The sequence below is a fragment of the Mauremys reevesii genome, linkage group 1, assembly GCF_016161935.1.
Source record: "Mauremys reevesii isolate NIE-2019 linkage group 1, ASM1616193v1, whole genome shotgun sequence".
Lineage (NCBI taxonomy): Eukaryota > Metazoa > Chordata > Testudines > Geoemydidae > Mauremys > Mauremys reevesii.
Window position 1 is genome coordinate 215,355,585 of NC_052623.1, and position 23,183 is coordinate 215,378,767.

At 50.2% G+C, this 23,183-nt stretch overlaps 1 protein-coding gene across 3 annotated transcripts; it reads left to right on the top strand.

The window, feature by feature from the left end:
- Positions 1-1,325: 1,325 nt before the first annotated feature.
- On the top strand, positions 1,326-21,559 carry PTPN6 (protein tyrosine phosphatase non-receptor type 6). 3 transcript variants are annotated; one of them, XM_039532132.1, is made up of 16 exons: positions 1,326-1,442; positions 7,531-7,653; positions 7,987-8,181; positions 14,756-14,978; positions 16,106-16,222; positions 16,347-16,460; positions 16,833-16,929; positions 17,431-17,510; positions 17,608-17,757; positions 17,924-18,055; positions 18,503-18,657; positions 19,264-19,331; positions 19,961-20,112; positions 20,325-20,422; positions 20,566-20,702; positions 21,068-21,559. In XM_039532132.1, the coding sequence occupies exons 1-15, from the start codon at positions 1,429-1,431 to the stop codon at positions 20,687-20,689; spliced, it is 1,842 nt and encodes a 613-aa protein (XP_039388066.1). In that variant the 5' UTR covers positions 1,326-1,428; the 3' UTR covers positions 20,690-20,702; positions 21,068-21,559. The 3 variants fall into 3 exon arrangements, with proteins under 3 accessions (XP_039388066.1, XP_039388076.1, XP_039388072.1); XM_039532138.1 differs by lacking the exon at positions 1,326-1,442 and adding an exon at positions 6,842-7,246; XM_039532142.1 differs by lacking the exons at positions 1,326-1,442; positions 7,531-7,653 and adding an exon at positions 6,841-7,246.
- The last annotated feature ends 1,624 nt before the right edge of the window (positions 21,560-23,183 follow it).

The following is a 23,183-nucleotide window of genomic DNA, read 5'->3' on the forward strand; positions in this document are numbered from 1 at the left end:
CTGATGTGACTTCAGGGCAGGAATGAAGGCCAATGGCAGAGCTGTGTGGGGAGCCCAGGACTGGAATAGCAGGGGGGCTGCAGGGCAGGACTGAGGGGCATTGGCAGAGCTGTGTGGGGAGCCCAGGGCTGGAATAGCAGGAGGCTGCAGGGTGGGACTGGGGGGCATTGGCAGAGCTGTGTGGGGAGCCCAGGGCTGGAATAGCAGGAGGCTGCAGGGTGGGACTGGGGGGCATTGGCAGAGCTGTGTGGGGAGCCCAGGGCTGGAATAGCAGGGGGGCTGCAGGGCAGGACTGAGGGGCATTGGCAGAGCTGTGTGGGGAGCCCAGGGCTGGAATAGCAGGAGGCTGCAGGGTGGGACTGGGGGGCATTGGCAGAGCTGTGTGGGGAGCCCAGGGCTGGAATAGCAGGGGGGCTGCAGGGCAGGACTGAGGGGCATTGGCAGAGCTGTGTGGGGAGCCCAGGGCTGGAATAGCAGGGGGGCTGCAGGGCAGGACTGAGGGGCATTGGCAGAGCTGTGTGGGGAGCCCAGGGCTGGAATAGCAGGGGGCTGCAGGGCAGGACTGAGGGGCATTGGCAGGGCTGTGTGGGGAGCCCAGGGCTGGAATAGTGGGAGGCTGCAGGGCAGGACTGAGGAGCATTGGCAGAGCTGTGTGGGGAGCCCAGGACTGGAATAGCAGGGGGCAGAAGGGCAGGACTGAGGGGCATTGGCAGGGCTGTGTGGGGAGCCCAGGACTGGAAGGGCCCGGAGCTGTGGCTCAGGTGGCAGCTTCCAGGTGACCAAGTTTTATTTGCTTGTGCGTTCTCTGTGGTTCTATTACCAGTCCACCAGTGAGGGCGGAGACTTAGTGAGGAGGAGGCAGGGAGAACAGGCAGTTCCTACCTTGCTCACCTGCCCACCCCCTCAGGTTGGATGTCCCCTCCCCCACTTGCCTATCTATTTATTAACTCTGCTCAGGGAGAGATTTGCAAGTGGTGAGACGGAAGCCCTTTGTCCTGGGCCCGGTTGCCTGATCTCAGGCTTCTTCCTTCTCCCTCTACCCCAACTCTTGTAACCATGTGGGAGGGGAAGTATTAGGGCTGGACAGGTAAGTGGCATTCAGAGCCTTACTGACTGGATTAGACGCAGACGAGTCAGGGGACTCTTACCAGTCCTGATCTAGGAATGTCAGGTTCATTAACCATCTTGTCCCAGGCCCCATAAAATTACCCATGCTTTCCCTCTGGGTGCTACCCCCACTCCGTGGGTCTGTAACAGTCTTCAGTCCTGCACCCCTTTCCCAGGAAATTTTTCCTGTTTCCTCGGTATCTTCAGTATTGTTTATCTCCTTTTCACTAGGCTCCTCTGGCTGACAGCTGCAGTACTCCATCCCCTTGAGCCTCTCTTATTCCTTCCTTCTCAGTGGGGACCCCTGCGGCCGGGGACCTGATGCCATCCTGTGGGTGAGTGTATCTCTCCAGGGGTTTGTTGGCTTTAGGGTCTGATAAAAGGGTCCTGTGGTGGGAGAAATAGGAAGTGAGAGGCAGACGTGGGGAAAGTGAAGACCCTAGAGCAGGGGTCAGGAACCTTTCAGAAGTGCTGTGCCGAGTCTTCATTTATTCACTCTAATTTAAGGTCTCGCGTGCCAGTAATCAGGGCCGGCTCCAGACCCCAGCGCGCCAAGCGCGCGCTTGGGGCGGTGTGCCGTGGGAGGGCGGCAGGCAGCTCTGGTGGACCTCCCGCAGGCATGCCTGCGGAGAGACCGCTGGTCCCGCGGCTCCAATGGAGCATCTGCAGGCATGCCTGCGGGAGGTCCACCGGAGCCGCGGGACCAGCGGACCCTCCGCAGGCACGTCTGCAGGAGGTCCACTGGAGCCGCGGGACCGGCGACCGCCAGAGCGCCCCCCCGCGGCGTGCCGCCCTGCTTGGGGCAGCGCAAATCCTAGAGCCACCCCTGCCAGTAATACATTTTATCATTTTTAGAAGGCCTCTTTCTATAAGTCTATAATATATAACTAAACGATTGTTGTATGTAAAGTAAATAAGGTTTTTTAAATGTTTACCGACCCCGGACCGGTGGCCAGGACCCGGGCAGTGTGAGTGCCACTGAAAATCAGCTCACGTGCCGCCTTCAGCTCATGTGCCATAGGTTGCCTACCCCTGCCCTAGAGGGAGCGGGCAAGGGGGGCTGTAAGGGAGCAGGAGTGATGGGATTCAGCAGGGCTGTATCGGGGGTCAGTACTGCTCACCCTAGCAAAAGTAAAGGCTCATTTGCATTGAAGCACAGATGGGGAAGGGATTAGCCCACGTCCCATGGCAAGTCAAAGGCAGAGCCATTAATAGAACCCCTGAGGCCACTCTAAACCACTCGCCCTGCTCCCCTTCCTGCGCTGGGAATTGAACCCAGGAGTTCTGACACTTACCGTGCAGATTCTAGCAGACAGCACTGCAGGAAGGCACCTCCAGAAAGCTTCCTATACAGCCAAAGGGCTGGCAGCTGAATTGTTTTGAAATGGCTGCTGAATTCTGCAGAAGGGTCTGGATTCCACAGTGTCACAAGAGTCACGGAGCCCAGCATACTGGGGGCCCCTCTCGACCGTGGCTTGAGCCACATGTGTCCCTGGCTGATATCTAAGCCGTGGTCAGTACCAGTGAATTCAAGTGCTTAGAGCTGTTGAGTTGTCAGTGAGAATGGAATGAGGCCCCTTAATGAGGTCTCTCCTTTCCCTCCCTGCCCCCATGCCCATGGTACAAGAACACTGGGGCATAGCGCCAATGCTCATTCTTCCCAACTGTCTGGAGGAGGGACCAGGGAGAGCATTAACATAGCAACTGCCAGATCTGGTCTGTCTAGTCCAGTCTTCTGTCTCTGACAGTGGCCGCAGACAATTACTTCAGATCAATGTGTAGAAAATCCCTTGGTTTATTGTGCAATAACTTGTTTCCAAGAGAAGTTTCTTCCTTACCGACCTTAGTTAGTGATCGGGTTATGTCCGGCAGCAGGAGACATACTATCCTGCTGTTTTTTCTTATCTAATGTAAATGTGGATGTTCTTGTTATCCATACAAATGTCCAATCCTTACATGAATCCTGCTAAGCCCATGGTATCAGAGAGACAAGGTGGGGGAGGTAATGTATTTTATTGGACTGACTTCTGTTGGTGAGAGAGGCAGAGGAGTTCTTCAGGGCCTCACCAGCAGAAGTTGGTCCAATAAATGATAGCTGCTTCACCTTCCTTGTGTCCCCTGTATCCTGGGACTGACACGGCTACAACTACATACAAGCCCTTGGTATGGCAGTTTGCAGTGCTGAATTCCACAGACTAATAACACGTATTTAAAAAGCAAATTCCTTGCATCAGCTTTACATTAGCTCCCTTTCAGTGTCATTGACAGTCCCCCTTGCTCATATGTTATGAGAAACAGTGCATAGGAGTGCCTGATTCACCTTCACTATCCGAGTCCGTATTCTTATTAGACAGACAGCATAGTCAGGTGGAGTCAGGAGACCTAGTTTCTGTTCCAGGCTCTGTCACTGACTTGCTGAGTTACCATAAGCAAGTCACTTTCCTCTCTGTGCCTTTTCACCTCTCACTCTTTGGCCTGGTTTACCCTTAAAATTAGCTCAAACTAGCTATGTTGCTCAGGCAGGGGTGTGAAAAATTTTGCACCCTGGGCACCATAGTTAGGTTGTAAGCCCCTAGTCATTGACTAGGTTGAGGGAAGGATTCTTCTGTTGACCTGTTTACTGCTCCTAGCCTGGTTAACCTAATTTCCAAGTGTAGGTATAACTATGTTGCTCAGGGGTGTAAAAAATCCACCCACCTGAGCAATACAGTTAAACCAATCTAATCTCTAGTGTAGACAGTGCTAGGTCCGCCGGAGAATTCTCCCATCACTCTAGCTACCACCTCTCCGGGAGGTGGAGTACTTACACTGACAGGAGAGCTACCTCCCGTCGGCATAGGTAGTGTCTTTGCTGATGCGCTACAGTGACTCAGCTGCACCACTGCAGCATTTTAAGAGCCCTTAGAGAGATGGATTTACTACATTGACAGAAAAAACCCTTTTGTCACTGTAGGAGGCGACAGCTGCGGCTGTGCTGCTGTAGTGCTGAGAATGTAGACACGGCCTTTGTTTTGTCTATTTAGACTGTAGGCTCTTTGAGGCAGAGGCTATCTCTGTGTCTAATATGAATACATTGCCTAGCACAATGCAGCTCCAGCTAGTTGCTGCCCTACCGCTACTGTCGTATGCATTTCTTTTCCCCTTTTATTGGTTACCTTTCTAAACAGTCCCAGTCTTTCCAGACCTGAGAGAGGGTAACTAGAAATGAGCACGGTGTTCCAGGTGAGGCCATCCCACTGATTGGTGCAACAACATTGGTAGAGCTCCAGCAATTCTTCTCCATCCCACTGGTCTGCATCTTAAAGCCTTGTTGGATTCTTTGATGGCTACTGCCCGTTAGGCAGACGTTTCATTGAACCTCCACAAGGACACCCAGGTTCCAGTTAAGTTAGAACCCAATAAGATGTAGGACGAGTTCACATTATTCCTTGCAATATCCGTTACCTTGCACTTGTCAGCAGTGAATTCAGTCCACCATCATGCTGCCTTCTGAAATTTTTCACCGTTTTATCCTGTCATGACCAGCATAAATATTTTAGTGTCATGTACAAATGTTGTCACCTCACTGCTCACTCTCTCTGTCAGATCAGTAAGAAATATGTTAAATAACCGTCCCATTGCAAAACCGTGGGGCATTCCACTCCTAACCCTGTGTCACAATGGAAATTGCCCATTTATTCTACTCCTTGTTTCTCTTAGACAGTTTCCATTCCATGACAGAATTTCACCTCTCACCCTATGCTACTTGCTTTTCTTAGCAGTCTCTTGTGAGGGCCTTTGATAAAGGTTTTTTGAAAGCTATGTCAGCCAGTTCTCCTTAATCCATTATTTTATTGATAAGTTCAAAGAATTATAATAGATGTTCCTTTGCAGAAGCTGTGATGTTCGTCCCTGTTTGTTATGTTCACAGAGAGGGTTGGTTTATAATGCTATTTTTAATCATTGTTTCAGCCAATTTTCCTGGTACAGAAATAAGACTTTCAGGTCTGTAATTCCCATGGTCACACTTAGCGCCCTTTTTCAAGGATTGGTACATTTGCTACCCTCTGGTATAGTTGCTGATTTTAATGAGAGCGCATATTCTTGTAAGCAGTTCATCTGGTGAGTTTTATTTTTGCCCAGGTGCCTACTGCTGTTTAACTCCTCATTCTGATACCCTAGTGACCATCAGCATTTATCTCTGTGGTCTAAACCTGCCCCTGCTACAGTGGAGCTGTAATTTCTGCCTACTCTCTACTGGACAGTGATGCCTTTGAATCATTGACATCTCTAACAAGATGTCTTTGTCTAACCTGAGTGCTCCTTAGCGCCTATTGGCTGCTGCCCAGTCCTAGTTGAAGCAATTCCCCCAAATTTATTATTTTTCTGTGCCAGTAATCTACTTCTACCTTGCCTAAGGTGCTGCCCATTCCTTGTATAAATTCTCTCCCTCCCCCTGCCCTCCATCAAATTCCTGTGCTGGTTAAATGTAAATCCGTCTTCTTAACATCAGCTTCGTAGCCATATGTTGAGACTCTGAAGTTCCCCTGACCTAACTAGTCTTTTGTATGGAACTAGACGTGTTTCAGAGCTGCAAAACCCCTGGAACTAAGCATTCTTTCTAGCAATCTAAATATAGCTTCCAGGACTTCTCTCCTATACTTCCCCGTGTCATCAGTTTCAGAGTGCACCACAGGCTCCTCCTCAGCCACCCCTAGTAGTCTGTCTAGATGTGTAGGATCTGCCACCTTTCTAGCTAGTAGAAAAGTCATTGAACAGTTCTTACAGTCACCAGTTATCCATAGTCTAATGATCAAATCTCCACAAAACACTCAGCTTGTGTACATCTCACATCTGTATCCCCATCTTCTGGAGCACCCTTCCTGTGGTGAGGAGGAAGGACCAGCCTCCTCAACTTCTGTTGGAAGATGGATCCCGTCTCTTTGACCCCCTAGTTCTCCACTTCTCCCCCGCAAATGGAGGATTGGGAAAGTCAGTTCTAACATCCCTATATTCCATAGCTATTAATATTTCTCTCTGCATCTCCAGTTCAGCTACTTTGGACTTAATATGCTGTATTTGGACTCTGCTGCTTGCACCAGGTGATGCATATGCCATTTGGTTGTATAGGTATATGTGCTGCACTCTGAACAGTAACCTGGGTAGCCCCAACCCTTGCTAATCCACTGATGCTCTTCATCTCTTCATCTGTCCAGGGCAGACAGTGCAAGGAAGGATGGTCTTGTGGTTAGAGCACTGGACTGAAATTTGGGAAACCTGGGGTCAATGCCTGGCTCTGCCACAGACTCCTTGGGCAAGACACGTCATCTACCCTGTGCCTCAGTTCCCCATCTGTAAAATGGGAATAACTTCCCTACCTTGTAGGAGTGTTGGGAGAGCGCTTTCTTTCATGCTAAGCTAGATAGTTCAGAATAGCTGAGTACAGTCTCAGCTGCTTTCAGACCTCCATGGAGTGGCTTACCTGGTGGCAACAGACATTGTGGGATGGGACTAATTGCACCACTGCAGCTGCGGGGCCAGCATTTGCTGTCTGCATTGGCCCTGCAGCTGTGCAGTGACCCCGTACAAGTTGCAATGATGCTATGAGCTGCTCTGCACCATTGCAAGAAGCTTTGTGTGTTTGGTGTGAAGCATGTTACTGACATGTTGGTGGGGAGGGGAGTTACAATGCCCAAAGAGGTAACCCCACCGTGGGTGGGCGGGGAACACACCAAGAATAACTGAGAAGAAAAAGCGGGGGGAGGGAAGCCAAAAGGAGAAGCAGAAGTTTGTGCAAAGCAGCTCAGGGCTGAGGAGCTGATGGCTCAGCAACGCTTCCTGTTCCCTGACTTGTGTGCTATCTGAGCCACACACTTGCCTTTCTTGTGTTTGTGCCCCGCCACAGGGAGAGCGTGAGTGAGACGGGGAGAGAAGGGGAGTCAGAATCAGAGAGAGGCAGATGGACTGAGAGAGGGGGACACTGGAGAAGTAGATGGCCAGAGTAACGCATCGGGAGCTCAGCATTAGGGAGTCGAGCAGAGACAGCAGACGCTTACTTCCCTTTTCTTGTCAGCGTTAAAAGCTCATTTCTTTACATTTTTCAAGTTCCTTTGGTTGTAGCTACCCAGCCCCTTGGCTGCTCTCCCTCGACAATGGTGAGGTAAGAGGGGAGCTGAGAAGGTGGTGGGGGTGGGACAGGTGTTGGGGAATCATCTCACTTGCTCTATCCCACTCACCCCCAGTACAATCCTTTCCTGGGGATGGGTCTGGGATCATACCCCAGGAGTGTGTGACAGAGGACCTTCCCAGGCCATCTGTTGTACCACCCCCTCAAGGGTTGGGATCCTTTTTGGGGGACCACCGTACAGACCCCTCATAGAAGTATGGCTGTATACCCTCTGGCTGTCAGCGTTTACTCTTTCCTGCTTTTCTGCTCTCCCCTAGGTGGTTCCACCGGGACCTGAGTGGACTGCAAGCTGAGGCCTTACTCAAGGGACGAGGAGTTCATGGAAGCTTCTTGGCTAGACCTAGTCGAAAGAATCAGGGAGATTTCTCCCTCTCTGTCAGGTGGGTAACTCAGACCCCATCCTGCCACATTTGTTGCCATCCCAGGGATATGTGGATGCTTCGCTCTCTGCCCCTTCCCTCTCCCGTGGCCCCATTCTGCCTATACCGTCCCCAAGGGGGATATATAAGGGGCTGTGCTTTCCAGCCCCATCGCTCTCTCCCTTCATCCTGCCCAAAAGATACCCGAGGGGCATCATTGTCTGACCCATTCTCCGTCCTACTTCCTGACCCCAGTCCCCCTGCACCCCGTCCTGGGAGGGACTTTCCTTTCCTTTCTCCTTCCCCTTTTCCTGACCCTCTCTTCACCAGACTCCTCTCTGCCTCATCCCTCAGGGTCGGTGACCAGGTGACCCACATTCGTATCCAGAACACCGGGGATTATTATGATCTCTATGGAGGGGAGAAGTTTGCCACGCTGTCTGAACTGGTGGAGTACTACACACAGCAGCAGGGTTCACTACAGGATAAAGATGGGACTATAATAGACCTGAGGTATCCACTGAACTGCTCCGATCCCACTACAGAGAGGTATGGAGTAAGCAGAGCAACCACCAGTCTTTTACTGAGGGGCTAATGCCCACCCCCACAGCCTCGTCCTGCACCCCTGTGAACTGAGGGGCTAATTCCCGTGGTACGCCCCTCTTCACCCCCCTGAACACAGTTTTGGTACCAGACTGTCTGGGACTGAGAGCATAGCCCAGCCCCCACTCCAGAACTAACTAAATATAAAATGCCCCCCTCTCTGCTCCTTTGCATGCAAGTCTGTGAAATTTCAATGTGGGCCCTGCTTATATTTGGCAACTTTGACTTCCGCTGTCTCATTGGTTTTGCTATTTATATCTTGTTGCTAAAAGTGAAAATTGTGATGCTAGTTACAAGAAGAGGCCTCGGTGTAATATAGAGTGCAGTGTATGACCCAATGTCCCTCAGTCCTGCCCTGCAGCCCCCCCTGCTATTCCAGCCCTGGGCTCCCCACACAGCTCTGCCAATGGCCCGCAGACCTGCCCTGCAGCCCCTGCTATCCCAGTGTTGGGCATCCTGCTGAAGGACCTCTCAGATCATGCTATTCCAGTCCCCACCTGGTCTCCGTCCCCTCCCCTATTTGCATATGTCTTTGGCATTGTGTTCCTAAATCAAATCAGGTGGTTTGCACTGTGTTGTGCTCTCAGCCCCCTGGCGGTGGGTGGCTGTTCCACAGCGGTGCCCCTCGCCCTGGGGCAGGGTTGCGGTCCTGTGTGAGGCGCAGCATGTGTGCCCCTCCGCGTTTTGTCTGCTCCAGTCAGGGCCGTTGGCTTGGGCTGGGGCTCTGCAGCTTCCTCCCTTACTATTGCGGTTGGAAACTTCTCTCCCCCCCCCCCCTGCTCTTACGAAAGCTCCTTTTCTCACTCTCTCTCCCTGAGAGATTTTCCATCACGTGTCTTCCCTGAGCTGGGCCACCAGGGGGGTTAACTATTTCCTCTCTGCAGATGGGGAGAACAGAGGCCCAGCCCTGGAATGAGACAGGGCAAAAAGAGCCCCTTGCCCCAGCAGGAAGGGCTGCCTGCCTCCAGCCCCCCCAGAACCCCAGGCTGGGGAGAGCCTGCCCTAGGTGTCTGAAGACAGGCCAGCTCCTGTAAGGCGTGATGAGGTTTTCCTCATTGCCTGGTCCCACTCAGGTGATCAAGGTCAGGGTGACAGAGGGTTTATATCACTGTTTTGTGACAGCCAGGATCCACAGCCATTTACTTCAGTGTTAGTGGGTGTGTAAATCAGAAACTGAATCTCGATGGCTTGCTAATCACACAGCCATTTCTTGCTCTCCAAACAGCTCCCTCTGCCCCTAAGCTGACATGCAAAATGCTCAGCCGGTAGCATGTGCTTTTACTAAGTCACCACAGCCCGATGCTCAGATGAAGAAGAAATGTTGGGAATCGTTTTGGTTTGTGAGTGGTTTCATTAATCTGTTCAAGGTAGAAACAGACCGTAAAGAGTTGGAAGCCACATTACAGAAACCACTGAAGCACAGCCTGGACTTCAGAACAGGCGCATGAAGTTGCCACAGCACTGATTAAATGTGAAAGAGGGGCCAGGCGAGCAGCTTATTGTCATGCCAAACATGCCTGGGAATAGTGGCCTCAGGAAGGGGATTTGAAGTAAATAGGATTCACTTACCAACTGCTTCTGGAAGAAAATTTGACAAATTCAAATAAGAAAACAAAAAACGACCCCAGCTCACAACAGCTGAGGAAGTCCTTCTAGCTCGATGGTTGGGAGGAGCAGTCCCGGGATCTCCAATCTGACTGGGACCATCAAGAGGAATTTGCTGATGATGGGACCCTGTACAGAGGAGGTTGTTTTGTAGTATAAGAACATAAGAACATAAGAAAGGCCATACCGGGTCAGACCAAAGGTCCATCTAGCCCAGTATCTGTCTACCGACAGTGGCCAATGCCAGGTGCCCCAGAGGGAGTGAACCTAACAGGCAATGATCAAGTGATCTCTCTCCTGCCATCCATCTCCATCCTCTGACGAACAGAGGCTAGGGACACCATTCTTACCCATCCTGGCTAATAGCCATTTATGGACTTAGCCACCATGAATTTATCCAGTCCCCTTTTAAACATTGTTATAGTCCTAGCATTCACAACCTCCTCAGGTAAGGAGTTCCACAAGTTGACTGTGCGCTGCGTGAAGAAGAACTTCCTTTTATTTGTTTTAAACCTGCTGCCTATTAATTTCATTTGGTGACCCCTAGTTCTTGTATTATGGGAATAAGTAAATAACTTTTCCTTATCCACTTTCTCAACATCACTCATGATTTTATATACCTCTATCATATCCCCCCTTAGTCTTCTCTTTTCCAAGCTGAAGAGTCCTAGCCTCTTTAATCTTTCCTCGTATGGGACCCTCTCTAAACCCCTAATCATTTTAATTGCCCTTTTTTGAACCTTTTCTAGTGCTAGAATATCTTTTTTGAGGTGAGGAGACCACATCTGTACACAGTATTTGAGATGTGGGCGTACCATGGATTTATATAAGGGCAATAATATTTTCTCAGTCTTATTTTCTATCCCCTTTTTAATGATTCCTAACATCCTGTTTGCTTTTTTGACCGCCTCTGCACACTGCGTGGACATCTTCAGAGAGCTATCCACGATGACTCCAAGATCTTTTTCCTGACTCATTGTAGCTAAATTAGCCCCCATCATGTTGTATGTATAGTTGGGGTTATTTTTTCCAATGTGCATTACTTTACATTTATCCACATTAAATTTCATTTGCCATTTTGTTGCCCGATCACTTAGTTTTGTGAGATCTTTTTGAAGTTCTTCACAATCTGCTTTGGTCTTAACTATCTTGAGTAGTTTAGTATCATCTGCAAACTTTGCCACCTCACGGTTTACCCCTTTCTCCAGATCATTTATGAATAAATTGAATAGGATTGGTCCTAGGACTGACCCTTGGGGAACACCACTAGTTACCCCTCTCCATTCTGAGAATTTACCATTAATTCCTACCCTTTGTTCCCTGTCCTTTAACCAGTTCTCAATCCATGAAAGGACCTTCCCTTTTATCCCATGACAGCTTAATTTACGTAAGAGCCTTTGGTGAGGGACCTTGTCAAAGGTTTTCTGGAAATCTAAGTACACTATGTCCACCGGATCCCCCTTGTCCACATGTTTGTTGACCCCTTCAAAGAACTCTAATAGATTAGTAAGACACGATTTCCCTTTACAGAAACCATGTTGACTATTGCTCAACAGTTTATGTTTTTCTATGTGTCTGACAATTTTATTCTTAACTATTGTTTCAACTAATTTGCCTGGTACCGACGTTAGACTTACCGGTCTGTAATTGCTGGGATCACCCCTAGAGCCCGTTTTAAATATTGGCGTTACATTAGCTAACTTCCAGTAATTGGGTACCGAAGCCGATTTAAAGGACAGGTTACAAACCTTAGTTAATAGTTCTGCAACTTCACATTTGAGTTCTTTCAGAACTCTTGGGTGAATGCCATCTGGTCCCGGTGACTTGTTAATGTTGAGTTTATCAATTAATTCCAAAACCTCCTCTAGTGACACTTCAATCTGTGACAGTTCCTCAGATTTGTCACCTACAAAAGCCAGATCAGGTTTGGGAATCTCCCTAACATCCTCAGCCATGAAGGCTGAAGCAAAGAATCCATTTAGTTTCTCCGCAATGACTTTATCGTCTTTAAGCGCTCCTTTTGTATTTTGGTCGTCAAAAATACACTGGTTGTTTAGCAGGCTTCCTGCTTCTGATGTACTTAAAAAACATTTTGTTATTACCTTTGGAGTTTTTGGCTAGCCGTTCTTCAAACTCCTCTTTGGCTTTTCTTATTACACTCTTGCACTTAAGTTGGCAGTGTTTGTGCTCCTTTCTATTTGCCTCACTAGGATTTGACTTCCACTTTTTAAAGGAAGTCTTTTTATCTCTCACTGCTTCTTTTACATGGTTGTTAAGCCACGGTGGCTCTTTTTTAGTTCTTTTACTGTTTTTCTTAATTTGGGGTATACATTGAAGTTGGGCCTCTGTTATGGTGTCTTTAAAAAGGGCCCAAGCAACTTGCAGGGATTTCACTTTCGTCACTGTACCTTTTAACTTTTGTCTAACTAACCCCCTCATTTTTGTATAGTTCCCCCTTTTGAAATTAAATGCCACAGTGTTGGGCTGTTGAGGTGTTCTTCCCACCACAGGGATGTTGAATGCTGTTGTATTATGGTCACTATTTCTAAGCGGTCCTGCTATAGTTACCTCTTGGACCAGCTCCTGCGCTCCACTCAGGATTAAATCTAGAGTTGCCTCTCCCCTTGTAGGTTCCCGTACCAGCTGCTCCATGAAGCAGTCATTTAAAGTATCGAGAAATTTTATCTCTGCATTTCGTCCTGAAGTGAAATGTTCCCAGTCAATATGGGGATAATTGAAATCCCCCCCCTATTATTGGGTTCTTAATTTTGATAGCCTCTCTAATTTCCCTTTGCATTTCATCATCACTATTACTGTCCTGGTCAGGTGGTCGATAATAGATCCCTAATGTTATATTTTTACTAGACCATGAAATTTCTATCCATAGAGATTCTTTGGAACATGTGGATTCGCTTAAGATTTTTACTTCATTTGAATCTACATTTTCTTTCACATATAGTGCCACTCCTCCCCCCACACGACCTGTTCTGTCCTTCCGATATATTTTGTACCCCGGAATGATTGTGTCCCATTGATTGCTCTCAGTCCACCAGGTTTCTGTGATGCCTATTATATCTATATCCTCCTTTATCACAAGGCACTCTAGTTCACCCATCTATAACATGGCATGAGATCACCCCAGCTTCCAGCTGGGTACTATGAATGCAAAAGAGAGCTGGAGGTGGTCTAGTCCCACCAGGCGCGAATGCTGCCACAAAGACAATAAAATGTAAATACGATACCACTGTCAATAGAAAGAATGAGGAGTATTTGTGGCACCTTAGAGACTAAAACATTTATTTGAGCATAAGCTTTTGTGGGTTAATGCACAGGGGACGGCTGACATCATATGAGATACATGATCACCCTTGGTCTAGGGTAGAGCTAGATCTACTAGAACTAAATAGGAACCTCTTATTTGTGAGCAAGTACTCAGCTTCTTAGAAGATTGAGCTGTTGCAGACCATGCTGAGTAGCAAGGGAATAACCATTGTGTAGCACTGAGCTCACCAGGGGATTGCAGACGTGTTAGTAGCAGAGAATGGCCCACAATTCATGAGTGGCTCGTTTCTGCTCTCCGCATTAATGTATCAGTTCCACATCACATGCCACACCCTTATGTGCACTCAAATGCAGTCATTTAGTAGAAATGTTGGTACAAATAGCAAAGAACTCGAGAATCAAAATAAAAAAGGGTCCTGGCAGATTCACGGGATCCCTATTTAGCTTTGTGAGTCTATCACAACTCACCTCACAGGCTCCCTTAGAGTCCCCGGTTCAGAGACCCATTGGCAGCAGGACACAAACCTTAGTGCCACCAGCTATTAGCTGTAGCTCTGACTTCTTCAGCCAGAGACCAGTGACCCTGGAGTGCTTACCAAAGAGCAAGAAACTGCAACATAAGAAAATTGACAAGAAGGCTGGAGTCACCCCATTGCAAGCAGGAGAGAATGTTAATTCCAAAAAAGAAGGAGCTGGAAACCTTGTCAACAGCTGCACCACTCACTGAGAGGTAGGGTCATAGACTCTCCTGAGGGTCAGTCCTACAGAAGGAACAGAAGACATCTACACAAAACCAAGGAGTTTCCATTGGCGCTCTGTATCTAGCGGACACGTAGAATGCTACTGAGAAGGCTTTGTGCAATGGGAGAAGTAACACACATGCCTAGTGACTGACAATGAAAACTACCAAGAGTAGTGAACACAGACAGACCTACCTAAGTGGCCAAACAGATCCCTGCCAAAGGACCTGTTCTGGGAACAGGAAGTGGCTGTGTGATCTGAAAGCCATCAAGCTTCAGAGATGACACATGTCCAAATAGAGTCAGAATAACCTTCTCCTTTGTCAGGGGATGCAGGTTATTTACCCAGATCAGGCAATCTAGATATCCCATCTGTGTGTGTGATATTAAACTGGCTGTACTGGTTGGGCATTTGTATTATGTTTCAGGTGCATTTGATTTTCCAAATAAAGGGGGAATTGTAACTGTAGCTACTTACATCACTAGATACTGACCCCGGCTGTGCCCTGCAGTGAGTCGCGAGGTAGTGACCCCTGCTGTGTTAGCCTCACCCCCGTGAGAGGACTTAACATACAGCTCTTAACATTGCCCCTGTCCTGCCGTGTCTCACAATTATTAAACCTGTCTTCCACTTAGCTTTCCCCTGGCTCCCTGCCCCGGCTCACCTGTCCCTTCTGTTCCATGCCCCATCCACCTTGGCACCCCTCAGATCCTGTCCCTCCTAGCTTTGCTCAGCCACAGGCACCTTCTACTCATCTCCCCTATAACTCTTGGTCCCTCCACTTCTTTCCCTCATCCCCACGTGCCCCAGGTCCTGTCCCTCACTTGGTTTCCCTCTGGCCCTGCAACCACCCCCCCCCCGCTCTTGTCTGATCCTGTCCCATTTTTCCCAGGTGGTACCATGGGCATCTATCTGGCCCAGCAGCTGAGTCTCTGCTCCAGTCCAAGGCCATCCCCTGGACTTTCCTGGTGCGTGAGAGCCTCAGCAAACCTGGTGACTTTGTCCTGTCTGTCCTGACTGACCAACCCAAAGCTGGGCCTGAGGCCCCACCAACTGGGGCTGCTGGCACCCCTGGGGCTCGGCTTAAGGTCACCCATGTCAAGATCATGTGTGAGGTGAGAGGGATGGGGCGGGGTTCAGGGAAGGGAGCAAGCAGAGGGAGGGAAGGAAACATTTGTCTGTGGCAGCTGTTTGATCTATTTTTACCAACAGGAAGATATGGAAACTGCTGGAATGTTTTTGTATCCAACAATGTATATGAAATCCATGCTAAGGGCTTGGCTGCCTACTGTCGGGTTCCTTAGTCCTTGCCTGGTCTGAGCAGTGGCTGTGGGGGATGGCTGATTTTGCTGCATCCAGGATGAGGGAGGAGTCTAGTGCAGACACAAGTGGCAGGAAGACAGGAAGGGAGCTCTGGGTAGCAATGGGAGTTCCTACACTGGACGGAGCAGAGATGTGCAGAGCCTCAAAGAAGCCTGTGAGATTGAAGGAGAGGAGAATCTGGAGACTGAACCAGACAGTTATGCACCTGGGACAGGGAACAAAGTGTGACACAGGGAGGCCAGAGAGGAAGATAGCGGAGAGAAGGAAGGTCAGTTGTTTCTGGTCTCCTTGGCTCTATAGGGTTCTTCAGACTTCATAGGGAGTTCCAGAAATGAGCTACTGAGCTGTGATGAGAAGCTGAGGAGGTACAAGCCTCTTGTAGGAGAGAAGACCTTGCTGAGGTCCCTAAGCCTAGCCTGGTGGATAAGATCAACCCATACATTACTAGGTCTTCTCTCACTCCATATGATCCTTCTTTGAGGATGATCCTGCTTTGAGCAGGGACTTGGACTAGATGACCTCCGAGGTCCCTTCCAACCCTGAGATTCTATGATTCTAACATGGGTGGGTTTGGGACAGTGGAGTGTGTATGCAGGTGAATTATGGGGAAACAAAACAACTGACCTTAAACAAGAGCTGGGGGGGAAGTTGACTTCTCTGGGTTTCCACCCATGCAGCAGGACACCCGGGGTCAACTTACAAGTTTGATGGTACCAGAACAAGCTCTCAGTTGCCCATCATGCCAGGAGGGTGTGACACATACCACATGAGATGCAATGCTTCAAACTCAACAGAGCAAGACCTACCCAGGGCTTCATGGCCCAGTGTAACAATCTCCCATGGCACTGGTTGTAAGATCCACCATGGGGGGCAGGGAGTCCATTAGGAGATGTGAATAACACAGCTTTACTCTCTCCAGAATGGGAGATACACAGTGGGAGGTGCAGAGATGTTTGACAACTTGGCAGACTTAGTGGAGCATTTCAAGAAGACTGGAATCGAGGAGGTGTCCGGATCCTATGTGTACCTGAGACAGGTAAATGGGGTCCTTGTGTCAGAGATACTTTTGGGGGCTTCACCCTCTGTCCCTGTCTACAGCATGTGTCCATCTCCGTCCTATCCCTCTTGCTCACCAAGCCTTTCCCTTCTTCCTTACCCAGCCCTATTATGCCACCAGAGTGAACGCGGCAGACATTGAGAACAGAGTGCATGAACTGAACAAGCAGAGCCCGGCTGAGGAGACAGCCAAGGCTGGATTCTGGGAGGAATTTGATGTAAGTGATTGTGTTGTGACTGTCTCCATGTCCTTCTGGGAGACCCTGCTCCCAACCTCATTCTCTTTCCCGTCTCCATTAATGGATTCATCCCTATCATGACCTCTCTATGTCAGGTCATCTCTGAACTTGGCCCCCATTACCACAGAATCTGAGCGCCTCACAATCTTAAATGAATTTATCATCCTCACACCCCTGTGAGCTGGGGAACTGAGGCACAGGAAGGCCGTGCAGAGCAAGGAACTGAACCCAGCTTTCATGAGTCTCCTAGGCTACTGCCCTAGCTACTGGACCATCCTTACTCTCTGTGCTCCCCACACCAATTACAGCGGGTTGCTCTGCCGTAATGGTTACCCTCCCTTCCCCTTTCAGAGCCTGCAGAAACAGGAGGCCAAGCATCTGTATGATCGGCATGAGGGGCAGAGACCTGAGAACAAGGGAAAGAACCGGTATAAGAACATCTTGCCCTGTGAGTCCTGCCCTCCCATCAGGAAGACATCCAGAGGCTGCATGTTCCTGCCTCAGCGGGAGGGCCTGACACACAGAGGGGCAGTGAAGACCTGTCAGAGCCCTGCCTAGACTTACCCCAGAGGAAGCCTCAACCTGCCTGGGGTTTATTTGCCCTCCCGTGGGGATGAGCTACAAGGGGCCCCTGGCTGGGTATTTACAGCCATAAAGGATTTAGTGAGAGGCATTGCCTCCTCTGCATGCCCGTGTGGGTGTGGGTGTGGGTGCTCATCTGGATACACTGGCTCATTGGGCTGATCCGGCTCAGAAGGTAAGTGGGGGACACTGGGTTATATGGTCCTGTTAGTCGGATCCAGTATGAGGGATGGTGGGGAAACAGAGTTTGATGGGCCCATTGGATTGATCTGGAGTGTAGAGAGTGGGCTAGATGTGGGACCAATGCCTGAATTTTGGGGTGGGGGGATACCTCAGTGTTGTGTTAACCCCTTCCTTGCCTCCCTAGTTGATCATTCTCGAGTCATCCTACAAGGCAGGGACCCAAATATCCCTGGAGCGGATTATATCAATGCCAACTACGTCAAGGTGAGCCTCCAGAAATGCTGCCATGTCTTGGAGAGGGGGCACAGGACCCTGGTTCCTGTAACCCCTGCCCTTCCCTTGTCCATTTGCCCCTCTGTAGAACCAGCTGATCAGCCCAGATGAATTCACCAAGACATACATCGCAAGCCAGGGCTGCCTGGATGCCACCGTCAATGACTTCTGGCAGATGATGTGGCAGGAAAACTCTCGCATCATTGTGATGACCACCCGGGAGGTGGAGAAAGGGAGGGTAGGTGTCTCAGAGGGCCTGCTGCCATGTCTTGCACCCATCCCTCCTCCTTTCTCTTCCCCACCCCCAGCCACTCACCACTTTACCTTTTTCTTTCTCCCTAGGGATTTTTCTTCTGTTAGTCTCCTCGTTTCAGTCATCACCGTTTATTCTTGTTTCCTCACAGAACAAGTGCGTCCCCTACTGGCCAGAGGAGGGCAGCACCAAAGAGTATGGTCCTTATATTGTGGAGAATCTTGGAGAACATGATGCCCTGGAGTACAAACTCCGACAGCTCTGTCTCTCGCCAATCGACAACGTGAGTGCCACGCCCCTGAGCATTAATTGTTCCTGGGACTTTAGCTGTGGCTAAGTCTTCAAGGTTGGGAATCAGTGACTGTGGCATTTCAGGTGACATTAGGCAAAGTGCAACGGGACCTGTAACTTCTATGGTCCTGGTTCCAGTCTGGTCCCTGATTTGGAAGGAGTGGGAGACTGGCAGGCTCGAGGGTCAGGAGATGGAGCATGGGCGCTTTCACCCCTAGGTCCCTGTTCCAGGCCAGCTGGAGGGCTTCACTGACCAAATATTGTTTCCCTCTCTCTGTCATTTGTTGTCTGGGAACTAAGTTGGCCTGTTCTCAGTCTGGAGGTTAATGGGCAGAAACCCTCAGTCCCTTCGTCATGCAGGATGGGAACCTAAGGGACATGGGGAGGATGGGGTGGAGCTGTGCACAACCTGCCATGTGTGTGTTTTGTTGTCCCCTAGTGTAAAGCCGTGCGGGAGATCTGGCAGTACCAGTACCTGAGCTGGCCAGACCACGGAGTCCCCAGTGAGCCGGGAGGGGTGCTCAGCTTCCTGGACCAAATCAACCAGAAACAAGAGAGTATCCCTGAGGCTGGGCCCATAGTGGTGCATTGCAGGTGGGTGTGGGGGCCGTATCTGCTCATTTTAATGCTCCTGCTGCTGTGCTGCAGGGAGTTGGTTGGCTGACTCCACAGGGGGCAGTCTGCCCAAATGCCACACTCCGCAGGGGTCTCTGTAAACTGAACACCCTGACTGCTCACAGTCATTAAAGATCATGTCTGTTCCCTGTGACTAGGGTGACCAGACAGCAAATGTGAAAAATCGGGACGGGGGTGGGGGGTAATAGGAGCCTATATAAGAAAAAGACCCCAAAATCGGGACTGTCTCTATAAAATCGGGACATCTGGTCGCCCTATCTGTGATTCTTGATTGAATCCCTTTGTTCTGGCAAATCCCAGTGCTGGCACTTCCATTCCACCTTCCTAAATCCACCCCAAGCTCAGGATGGAGATCCCATTCTCCTTTCCTGTCCTAATCTCTTGTGCAGTGTTTGTGTGCCGCTGCTAAACAATGCCACACCTCTGAGGTGGCTGCTTTGTAGCAGTGGGTGCAGGACAGCCTGGGAAACCCTTGGAGTTGCTGCCAGAGGCTGTAAGTTGCTGGAGGAATGTGTATGTATGGTACTGCCATCTCCTGACTTCTGCTTGTGCCCTTGTGTGCAGTGCTGGGATTGGCCGCACCGGAACCATCATCGTCATAGACATGATAGTGGAGACGATTTCCACCAAGGGTAAGATACTTCCCATGCTTATGCTTTTCCTGCAGGGCTCTGCCCCGTGGCCAGTCTTCTCCGCCAGCTGGGTCCTAAAGGCAGCTTCACTAGCTGGGAAATATCAGGCATGTGGGTGAGAAAGCGGTTGCCTGAATATCCCAGGGCCTTAATGGCAGGGGCGGGTGACCACACCCCTTTGCCAAAGCTCCCACCGTAGGGCCAGGGCAGAGGAGAGGTGCAGGGGGATGCCACTGGGGATTGTAACGACCCATTAGTGGAAGCCTGGCAATAGCTGCTGGCTGGCTGTCCCCGGATAGTAGCTGGATCTCTGGTGCTCTCATTTGTGGATATAACTGCCCAGTCAGTGGAGCGTTAGTGTTGCCCAGGGATTGGCACTCCCACTTGGTAGACTTAGAGGCATGGAGGCAAGAAGAGAGTGTGAGTAGTGGGAGAGAACCGAGGGCTGAAGGTACCAGTGTCTCCTCCCACCCTGGGGAGGGGGAATCTGCTGGGACTAGGTTCCACTAGGATTTTGTCTGGTGACCTCGCAGGCTGGAGATAGGTAAATGGTGAGGAACTCACTGCAGCAGCCTTCAGCCCATAACTGCCTCTTTGCCTCTCCCTGTCCCCCAACGCACCCCCTCCAGGGCTGGATTGCGACATAGACATCCAGAAGACCATCCAGATGGTAAGAGCCCAGCGCTCGGGAATGGTGCAGACTGAGGCCCAGTATAAATTCATCTACATGGCCATCTGCCAGTTCATAGAGACCACCAAGACGAAGCTGGATGTTATGCAGGTGAGAATGGGGACGCCGTGCACTCAGTCCCAGGAGATGCTGTGCTGCTGTCTGTCATAGCCTGACCATGCCCCATTTCCTCACGTCCTAGCCTGGCATAAGGAGCCACAAGGCAGCTGCCCTTTGCCCCCTGCCACGCCCCATTACCCCACACCCCAGCACTGTGCTCTCTCCCCTTCTCCAGTCCTCTCTTGTCTCGTTTTCTCATGCAGTCTCAGAAGGGGAGATCCAAAGAGTCTGAATATGGGAACATTGCGTACCCACCTGCGCTGAAGAACCAACATGTCAAGGCCTCCCGAAAGTCCTCTAAGTAAGAGCTGTGGCAAATCAGGAGTCCCCCCACCCTCCTGGGCATTAGCCATGCCCACCCCCCCGGCCTCCCCACCATTCTGGTGCTGCCCTCCTGGCTCTCCATGCCCTGCTCACCTCGCTGGCTTTCTCGCTGTCTCACAGGCAGAAGGAGGAACCAACAGTTTATGAAAACTTAGAGAACGCCAAAGGAAAGAAAGATGAGAGAGTGCGGAAGCAGCGCTCGTCCGAGAAGGAGAAATTGAAGGGCTCACTTAAGAAAAAATAACTTCCCGCTGCAGGTGCGATCAGGATCTGGGCTGGGATCATATTCCTGGCGAGTGGGGGTCGTTCTGTTCTCTGGGGGCCCCAATAAGATCTTCATGTGCAGACCCCACCTGACTCTATGGCCTTGTTTATGTGGCCAGGATAGCTGTACTGGCAGAGCCCCCTAATGGAGACACGACATAGGAGTGTTTCTGTCAGCAAGTAGCACCATCCCCCTGCAAGACGTTCGCTGTGTCAACAGAGGCCCTCTTTTGTCAGCATCTCGCATCTAGGTGGGGGGTTTTGCCACACCCCCAGACCAACATAGCTGTGCCGAAAACTCTGTAGTGTAGACCTGCATTCTGGCAGTACCTTTAATCTGTTCTCTCTCTCGTTCCAGCTCCCCTCAGCTACGGAAGACACCCTGTCCTTGGTCAAGTGACTGGGATCCCCTCGCTGTCCTTGCACCCTCAGTCCAGTAGGCCCATCCGATCTGTTCTGCTTTCCAGCCTGCTGCTTTAAGATACTTTTTAACAGTCAGATAAATAATATCCTCTTTAATTTTCTGTGGCCACTAACGGCTCAGGCTCATCTCCAGCTCCGTTTGTCCTTCGCAAGCTCCTCTTGTGGGAGACAGGCCCCCACAGGGGTTAACCTCAACACTGGCATGGGACTAGCTGCTCCTGCTAAGTCAACTGTTGTTTGACGCTGGCCTTTTAGATGCTTGCGGCTTAACCCCTTTCAGCTCTCCCTGGATCCAAGAGAAAATTCTCTCCCTGCCCACCACCTCAGCCTTGCGGGTCCACTCGCTTCCTTGTGGTGCTGTAAATACTCATGGATTTGAGGTGTTGTTTTTGCTTTCCTTTGTAAATAAACCAGGAGTTTTGTCTGATTCTTTTATTCTCTGGTGTTTTCAAAGTTTTCATCAAAAATTGGGTTTTGTTTTTTAAAATACGTTTTTGAGCCGCACAGACCTAGCGCAGGGAGTGGAACAGTTGGTTTCCTTGCTTCTGCCAGGGCCTGGTGCATGAACCTGGTAGCAGGTTCTCTCCATATGCCCAAGTGTCATTGCCTTAGGGTGAATTGCCAGTGTGCCAGTCACACCAGGCAGTCCACTGACCTGGGACTGGATTGGAACCAATGCTTGAGTGGTGAAAGGCCCCATATGGTATTCCAAACCCACCCTGAGCCAGCCAGTGCCTCTCACCTGGCCCACCTAGGATCCGGTGCCCTAGAGGTGAAAGGCTCTCTATCCCATTCCCTGTCTCTGGCTGAAGCAGACAGTTCTCTGAGTTGGGATATGGTCAACAATTGTGGATTTAACCCTGTGCAGTCAGTGGCTGAGGTCCTAACTGCTCAAAAACATGCTGCTGTTCATGCAGAATAACATTTTTTCATCTGAGCCTCTGGAAGGGCATGTCTGGAATTAGCTAATGAAGCCTGGTACTCACACTGATGGTTGGGGGTAGGGCTTGTATAGGGTTGGTTTGCCAAGCACTGAAATGCAGCCACATCTTGGTTCGGAGGCAGGAGCTGTTCAACGGCTGTACGGCAACGCTGTCACTTCTTATCCTAAACAATTGTTCAGGGAATTCCATCGCCAGTTGTAGCTACAAGCAAAATGTTTGGGATGAGAATGGAATGATCAGAGCTGGACTTCGCCCTGGACCCTGATTCACAGCCCAACTCTTGGGGAAAAGAGCAAGGTCCGTTCAGTAACACAAGAGGTGGGGCCTTGTATGGTCTCTGCTGATCAGTGCAGGCTGCAGTGTCAGGCTTCCCAAGTGTGTTTTCATTTGTGAACGAGAAGAAAAGCTATTTAAAAAAACAAATGTGTGGGTTTGTTAACCTGGCCTGCGAAGGCAGAGGCGTGGCCGGCAGACAAAAGTGAACGACAGTGCCAGGTGCTTGGACATTCAGTGATGAGCACAACATATGACACTGAACAGACTGGGGAAAAAGGGACAGCACAACTCAAAAGGCTGTGTCTGTTTCTCCTCCTGGGCTCACGCCCTGGCTATGCTACAAAATTAAGTCACTAAGTTGCCGTAAATAAAGTGATGCTCCATGTCCATACGTGCACCTTCTCGTGGCTGTGCGTGTCCTCACCAGGAGCACTTCCACCAACTGAAGTGGGGTCTCGTGGGACACAGCCAGTTAGAGCCTGGCAGCCCTGGGACTGAAAGCCTCTGTAGACATATCTGCCTCCCACCCAGCTGTTAGGAAGGTGTCACAGCTGCCCCTCTCGCCCCCAACCGCCTGATTCCCCCTGCAGCGCTCAGTTTCACAGTAGGGAATCTAAAATCGATACTGTTGTTTCACAGCTGCTATTATTTCACATTTCAGCTCTGGCTGTCTGCTGGGGCTGGTGTCACAGCTGGAGCCCTTTTCCCCCTGGCCTGGGGCTGATAGCCCAAGCTTTGAGCCCCATGTGGGGAATCACACCTGGAGCCCCCCCACAACTGACAGCCAGGAGCCAGAGAGGCAATGTGAAATAATAGCAGCTGTGCAACTGA

Coding starts and splice junctions, on each gene's coding strand:
- PTPN6 (XM_039532132.1), top strand. Junction 18,056..18,502: donor GTCTCTCGCCAATCGACAAC/GTGAGTGCCACG, acceptor GTTGTCCCCTAG/TGTAAAGCCGTGCGGGAGAT. Junction 20,423..20,565: donor GCCTCCCGAAAGTCCTCTAA/GTAAGAGCTGTG, acceptor GCTGTCTCACAG/GCAGAAGGAGGAACCAACAG.